Source organism: Hyperoodon ampullatus, assembly GCF_949752795.1.
Source record: "Hyperoodon ampullatus genome assembly, chromosome: 15".
Lineage (NCBI taxonomy): Eukaryota > Metazoa > Chordata > Mammalia > Artiodactyla > Ziphiidae > Hyperoodon > Hyperoodon ampullatus.
In genome coordinates, this window is record NC_136928.1 from 67853187 (window position 1) to 67860441 (window position 7255).

Genomic DNA, 7255 nt, shown 5'->3' on the forward strand with positions numbered 1-7255 from the left:
AATGGCAAGCCCTTAAAGCCCGGGCAACAGCGTTGGGAGATGGGGGCTAGGTCGGAGCTGGGCTCTTGGGGCTAAGCCGGGGGTGGTTTCTGGGCCCGAGGGAGGACGGCAGGGGTGCTGTGCTCCACGGCCATCGCCTCTGGAGACGGGGTCGCTCAGGAGAAGAGCTCTGACAGCCAGGCTGTGGCTCAGCTGAGGGAGACACGGTATGGACTTGTACCACACAAGTTTATTTAAATAAAAGTGAACACATATGCAGGCTGTGTGGCCCGAGGGGCAGGGGTTGGGGAGGCGGGCAGAGGGGAGGCAGACGTACAGGAGGGTCCAGGCAGAGAATGTGTGGTATGAACCAAGCTGCAGGGGGAGTGGCTGGGGGCCTCGGGGCAGTGCCGGGCTTCAGTGCTGGGGGCAGGGGGCCGAGGGTGGGCGAGCCTGGTGCCAGGAGGTCATTGTCATCCCTCACGTGCTCCCCTCACTCTCCCTGACCACCGGGGCCTCAGGCACCCCCTCCTCAGTCACCCTATCCCTCTCCTGACATCAGCCTTTCCCTCAACTACTGGGAAGTCAAAAGACAAAATAAATAAGAATCGGTGAGTCCTGCCACAGCCCTGGCAACGGGGAAGGGAGGCCAAGCCAGACACGCTGCCCCGGAGCCCGTGCTGTCAGCCCTGGGAAAAGAACAGGTAAAGTGCAAGGAAAATCCAGTAAGTAAAAATATACCAATGACTTTGTCAAATATACAGCTGCCGGCTGTCAGGGGAGCAGGCGGCTGGCGGGGGTGGGTGGCAGCAGCCCCCTGGGAAGTGTTGGCCGACACAGCACAGAGACCACGGAAATAAATAGGGGTGGGGAGTGGGCAGGGATCCCGCCCACCTGGGCCTCGGCCACAGGAGGAGGGGCCTCCGCCTGCTCGCCTGCCCCCCACCCCCCAAGCCCTGCTCGCCAGGCTCCCCAGGGCCCCGGCACTGACACAAAGCACCCGGCCAGCTGGCTGTCAGGGAAGGACTGTAATGTGGGCATGGGAGCGGGGTGAGGGGCACGGCAGCCGTGCAGTCAGCCAGGGCTGGAGCCGCCCTCAGTACTCGTCCTGGTCTTCCTGTTGGTGTTCCTCGATCTCATCGTCCTCCGGGGGTGCAAATCCTTCCTGGAGGGTGGAAGGGAGAGAGGTGGTGAGCCAGGCAGGCAGCCCGAGGGTGCGGACTCCCGAGGGTAGCTTGGGAGCCAGGGCCCGGGTTCTTGTCCTACTTCCCCTGCTCACGCCCTGTGAGACCTTGGGCTGGTGACTTCAGCTGGCAGCCCTCATCGCCCACGTTCTCCAAGGCCCCTTCTGGTCTGAGGGCCCGGCGGGAATGCGGGAGGCCCAGCCGCCACTGGGAGGACTCACCTCGGTGGCGTAGAGAATGCCGATGATGCCCGAGATGACAGGGCTGTTCTCACTTTCGTGTTCCTGGCAGATGAGCTCAATGTCTCGAAGTTTGCTGAAGTAGAAGTCGCGCTCCTTCTCCAGCCCATCCACTGTCAGCTTCAAATCCAAGAGCTGCTCGGGGAGAAGGTGGTGTTCAAGCCAGAGACCCCTGCCTCGGACTCCCTTCCCGCCCTGACGCCCCGGGGGCCTGGCTTTTGTGGCGGGGCGTTCTCAGCTGCCAGTGTCCACGCCACTCACCTGCTGGTTGAGTTCAAGAATCTGGGCATCGGTCTCATGGCCGCCATTTCGGGCTGATGGAGGATTCTTCCGGAGGATGCAGGGTGGAGCCACGTTGCTCAGCCGGCCGGAGGTCTGCATATTTTTGGGGCCTGTGGGGGACGTCCTCTGTGGAACTGCCCAGAGGAGAAAAGTCAGATCGGGGCTGCGTGAGCCCACAGCTCACGTGGCACGAGACAGCCTGGTGTGACTGCGGGGCAGGCCCATGCGAAAGGCAGGCACTGTCGCCCTCCTCTCCCTCTCAGGATGGGCATCTACATCTAAGCCTCAAGCCACGGCCACACGTGACACCACAGCAGCGGGGCAGCCCTCTGGCAAGCCTGGGAGAGCAGGGGGCTACAGGGAACGAAAGAAAGTGGAAGGTGTAGGCAGGGAGGAGAGCTGGCCTGAGGGGGAGAGGAGGGAACTGGGATGGCGAATTTGGGGAGCGGGGCTGGAGGGTTGAGGGCCCTCGTGTACTGACAGCTGGGGCTTGGGGAAAAGCAGCTGGCACAGGGTCTCGCTGGGTCTTTGCTAACAGATACCCCAGCCCACAGCCATCCTCCCCGGGGGTGCCTTCTGGAGGAGACCACAGAAGCCTGCCCCTCTGGGCCCCCTGCCTCAGAATGGTCTCTGGGCCCTCTGCTGGGCCTGATTCAGGGACCCCACTCCTCCCCTGCACACCCGGCATGCTGTGGCCACTTATTTTCCAGCTATGGCGGCTCCCAGGACAGAGCTGCTGATGCAAAGCAAGCAGGGGCGTGGGGGCAGCCCCAGGCGGGCAGCAGCACACACAGAGGAGCCGCTCTGCTATGACGGGTTCAGACGCCTGCGGGGCTGCTCCTCTCCTCTCACCAACCTTCCCATCCCCCAAAGGCCCTGTTGCTTTTTCCCCTTCTCCTCTGGAACCCAGACAAAGCCTCGTTTCTGGAGACTCATCTCTTGAGGACTTAGGGCTGTGGGGTCTTGGAAATGGGGGAAGATAGGGTCAAGCTTGGCCAACTTCCATCCCTGGGGAATCAAGTGGGCAGAGGGCAAGAAGTGTCTGTAGTGCCGGCCCAGGCCCTTGGCCTGGGTGGACCTGGACAGAGGAACCAAGCCAGGGGCTGCCCCATCATCTCGAGGCAGAGGAGTTAGCTCGGGCTACAGAGGGAAGTGCCCCGGGGCCTCCCATCACCAGCGGCCACCTTGGCGGGTGCCGGTGGCTCTCCTTTTGTAGCAGTCTCTGGAGCCCTCTCCTCCTACTGTGACTCCCCTTGGTCTAAGCAGGCAGCAGGCGGCGTCATCTGAACTCCGTGATAACAGTCTCCTCTAGGCTGGCAGGGCCGGGCCGGTGGCCCAGGGGCCGCTCCTGGCTGTAGAGCCCTTCCGGCCCGGCCCCCCACACTCCCTCCCCCAGCTCGGGCACATTACCTGCTGTGCCAATGAGTTTCTTGGATTTGTTGAAGATCTGATCACCTGGGTTAGGAGGTGGTGCTACGTCCTGGCCCTGCCGCGCCAGCAGAGGGTTGTAATCCTTTCCATCATAGTTTGCGTCAAAGAATTTCTTAAACCACTGAATAAACTCAAAATTATCTTGGAATTTTCCTTTCACTAATTTCTCTACAGGAATGATCTGAAATAGACCACATAAGCAGAGAACTTTAACCTCCTGCTGCTGCAGGGCTGCCTTTCTCCGTGAGAGGGCCACTGCTCTCAGGAAAGCCAGCCCCTGGGTTGCAGCATCCTCCACCTTCTCCACCTGGCCCCCCTCCCGTGCCACCAGAGCAGATGGGTAGGCTGCAGGCCCTTTCCTCCAGGCACAGGAGGAAGTGTGTGGGGAGACATCCCTTGGTGCTGGGCCTGCATGTGGGGTGAGGGCTGCTGGAACCAGGGTCCTGGGCCGTTGAGGCCGTAGAGTGAGCCAAAAGACTTTTCTTGGGCCCTACAGAGGAGGAACTTAATAGGACCAATACACTGAGGCTCAAGTGCTGGGGTGTAGGGTCCAGAGAGGAGAAAGGGACAGGAATGTCATCAGGATGGGATGTCAAAAGTTGTGGGGTTTTCCACTGAGCCTGGAGCTGGGGGAACATTCCCCCTGGAGAGTCGGGGTGGAGAGAGGCGTGAGAACTGGATTGACCCCAACAGCCCCTGCTGCCCTGGCTGGCGGGCCATCTTCTTTCCCAGGGTCACACAGCTCCTCGGGGCCCCTCAGAGCACAGGCACCTACTTTATCAACACCCATCTTCTTGAATGCTGCTTGCAGCACCTTGAAGTTGTGAATATATTCGTGCTCTAGCTTGGCCTGGAACTTCACCTTCCTCAAGTGCACACAGCCAGGGAAGAGCATGTCCATGAACTGGCAGTAAGCTGCCCCTGTGGAGAAACACAAGATGCTCGTTTTCACTTCCCCAGGCCAACTGGGGCTACTCCCCCAAACCTCTCCGTCTCCTCTTCTCTCTCTTTGTTCCCAGGGCCGGGGCCAGACTTCCCAAGAGCGAGAGCAATTACCATACAGTGATGCAATTATGTACCAGCACCATATCAAACACTGCATGTATGGGCTTTAATCCTAACAGTAACCCTGGTTAGATAGCTGATGTCATCTCCATTCATGGATGGGAAAACTGAGACCTAGAGAGGTGTGGTGACTTGTCCAGGGTTGCACTACAAGAAGAGCTGAGATTTGGACCACACCCCCGCCCTCGGAGTGGCTAGGCTGGACCTGGTGCACGTGACCTCTGGCTTCACTGCCTGTCCCCACTGCTGCTCCCCTTCCGCAGCCCTTTATTGTGCCTCTCCTGCTTGCTTTTTTTTTTTTTTTTTTTTTAAACAGAGTAACCTAACCTCTCCTTAGGAGGCTGTGGGGTTTTTTTTTTTTAATAAATTTATTTATTTTTGGCTGCATTGGGTCTTTGTTGGTACGTGCGGGCTTTCTCTAGTTGCGGCGAGCAGGGGCTACTCTTTGTTAGGGTGCACGGGCTTCTCATTGCGGTGGCTTCTCTTGTTGCGGAGCACGGGCTCTAGGTGCACAGGTTTCAGCAGCTGTGGCACGCGGGCTCCGTAGTTGAGGCTCGCAGGCTCTAGAGCGCAGGCGCAGTAGTTGTGGCACATGGGCTTAGTTGCTCCGCGGCATGTGGGATCTTCCCGGACCAGGGCTCCAACCCGTGTCCCCCTGCATTGGCAGGCGGATTCTTAACCACTGGGCCACCAGGGAAGCCCCTGCTCTTTGCTTTTTACTCTTTGCATCCCACGTAGACCCCTATTTCCTTACTCCAACTCCAAACACTTTGGCTAGTTGAGGGCTCTGCAACACTCCTCCTTAATCCCAGTTACAAGCCCCGTTGTCCACTGTGGCTGTTCTGCCTCCTGCCTACCCCCCTTTGACCCCCCAGCAGGGCCCACTTCCCCCCAATTCCCAGCCTCCCACCTGAGCAGAGCTGCTCTATCTTGGTATAGTTGAGGTGCAGGGAGTCGTTGACCCACGCGAGCATATCATGGCGACTCAGATTCTCACTGGTCACAGACGTGGAGTACACATTGACGGCCATACCCCAGCTGTAAAGAAAGAAGAAAGGCAAGGTAAGACCCTGGGGGCCTTGTGCTCTTCTTGAGCCCGAAGGAGAGGGAGCTGGAGGGTCTCTGGGGAAACGAGAAGCATCTTCCTCCAGACCAGCAGTTTACCTCTTGGAGAAGGGGTACTCATTCACTCTTGAAACATCTGGTGAGTGTCTACTCTACGCTAGACCTGCACTAAGAAGTGGTGAAGTCAGACGTGGTCTCTGCCTCCAAGGAGTTTACAGACAGGCAAATCCCCACAGCAGGGAGTGACAGGGCAGGAAAAGCAGCACAGGCAAAGTTCAGGGACAAAGAAGGGAGGCATCTCTTCTGCTTGACAGGGTCAGCGAAGACGTCAGAGCAGCCTGAAAGGGGTAGGAATTTCCTGAACATACAGCGGATGGGGTAGAAAGGCAGTGGAGGCCCCAGGACTATCAAGAACAAAGGCATGGCTTATTCCGGGACTCTGAGCTGTTCAGCAGGCCTGGGGAGCCGGTGTGTGTGTTGGGGTGTGGCGCACGAGACTGGAAGGGGCTGGTAGCCACGGGCTTTGGTTACCATGAGGAGGAGCCTGGACTCTCTGTTTAAACAAGGGAAGCCATTAGAGGATTTTAAGCAGACAGTACTTGACCAGATTTGGGTTCTAGAAAGCTGACTAATCTTCGCATCTGCTCTGACTTCATACCCTATAATCCCTGTGGCCTGCTGGCCAATCCACAGGCACCTAAATTCCGCTTATCCAGAAACTTCCCTCAATACAGGCTTCTGTTCTCGTATTCGTTATCCCAGTGATTGTCACCACCAGGCACCCAGTCACCCACGCTGGAAACCTGTGGACTCGTCCCAGACAGCCTACTCCCCCTCATCCTCAGAGCCCATCATTCAGTGAGCCCAGCTACTCTGCCTTCCCAGTGTGCCCTGCTCTTCGCCTCGGCCTCCTGCTGCCTCGGGGTTTCTGCATCCATTCTCTCCAGCCAAGGCTAGCAGAAGCCTCCTAGGGGGCCTCCCAGCCCCCAGGCACTCCCTCCCACTAGTCCATCCCTGACACTGCTGCGGTCAGAATCTATGTGAAAGCAGCCCTGGCCATGCCACCCATCCCCCCACTTCCCCCCCACCCCCCGCCAGTGGGTGTAAGCGCCTCCTTACCCTCCCCCCATCCCCATGCAGAGGTCAAGCGTCAGTTGTTATTACTGACTTGCACTGTTAAGAGAGAGGGAAATATTTCTTGTAACGAGGTCGTTATCACAAATGGAGAAATAGGACTGCGTAGTTCACGAATTGTGAGAGTACACATTTCTGGAGTGAAGAATATTTAGGTTTCATATGCAAATTGTCTCCCTGAAGGAAGAATACACCCAGCCCACTTCCCGGTCCCCTGCGGGCATCTGCTCTTATAATGTGACCCCCTCCCCATCACTTATGAAGCTCTTCAATGAGCCCTCCGTCTCCAGCCCTGTCTTCTACTTTGATCCCCCAACTGGGAGCCATGGGCAGCTCTCTACTTACGCTCTGCCTGGAAATGCAGCCACCACCCCCAAAGTCCACTCATTCTCTGCTCTAGAGGTTCTCAAACTGTGGTCCCTGGAGCAGCTTTGGTGCTCTATGGGCATCAGCTTGTTAGAAATTTCAAGTTAGAAATTCTAATTCTTGAGCCTCGCCCCAGATCTACGGAGCCAGATACTGCACTTGACCAAGAGGGTCTACAGGTGCAGTTAAATTAGAGAAGCTGCTTTAGAGAAGAGGCTCAGTTGGTATCTGCTAGGCTGTGCTCCCCCATGGCCCCACCCCAAGTATATATAATGGAACCTCGCTAGAGGCACATTTAACTTCAATAAATTTTTTGAAGGAAAATCAAGAAACCCTCTTGTTTATTCTTAGTCCTTCCTCCTTTTAAAAATAGACCTTGTCCTTCATTGCCCAGGGAAAGGGAAGCCAGACAGAGCCAAAAGGCCAAGAGCAACAAAAATTATCATCTTGGGAGCTTCTAAGGACTCAGGAGCTGACAATTCCAGAGATCTCTGAGGGTAATTTTGACTG

At 57.2% G+C, this 7255-nt stretch overlaps 1 protein-coding gene across 3 annotated transcripts; it reads right to left on the reverse strand.

Moving 5' to 3' along the window:
* Positions 1–209: 209 nt before the first annotated feature.
* MAPRE3 (microtubule associated protein RP/EB family member 3) lies at positions 210–5217 on the reverse strand. 3 transcript variants are annotated; one of them, XM_079721422.1, is made up of 6 exons: positions 5091–5217; positions 3891–4036; positions 3095–3296; positions 1664–1818; positions 1385–1537; positions 210–1144 (listed from the first exon to the last, which is right to left on the reverse strand). In XM_079721422.1, the coding sequence occupies exons 1-6, from the start codon at positions 5209–5211 to the stop codon at positions 1076–1078; spliced, it is 846 nt and encodes a 281-aa protein (XP_079577548.1). In that variant the 5' UTR covers positions 5212–5217; the 3' UTR covers positions 210–1075. The 3 variants fall into 3 exon arrangements, with proteins under 3 accessions (XP_079577548.1, XP_079577547.1, XP_079577546.1); XM_079721421.1 differs by lacking the exon at positions 5091–5217 and having other exon boundaries at positions 3140–3296; positions 3891–4899; XM_079721420.1 differs by lacking the exon at positions 5091–5217 and having other exon boundaries at positions 3891–4899.
* Between the last annotated feature and the right edge of the window lie 2038 nt (positions 5218–7255).

Excerpts from the sequence above, each read along its gene's own strand:
- MAPRE3 (XM_079721420.1), bottom strand. The coding sequence starts at position 4,217 with ATGCAGTGTTTGATATGGTGCTGGTACATAATTGCATCACTGTATGGT. Across the intron at positions 1,819-3,094 it reads GAAACTCATTGGCACAGCAG|TTCCACAGAGGACGTCCCCC; the intron begins GTAATGTGCCCG and ends TCCTCTGGGCAG. Across the intron at positions 1,538-1,663 it reads TTCTTGAACTCAACCAGCAG|CTCTTGGATTTGAAGCTGAC; the intron begins GTGAGTGGCGTG and ends CTCCCCGAGCAG.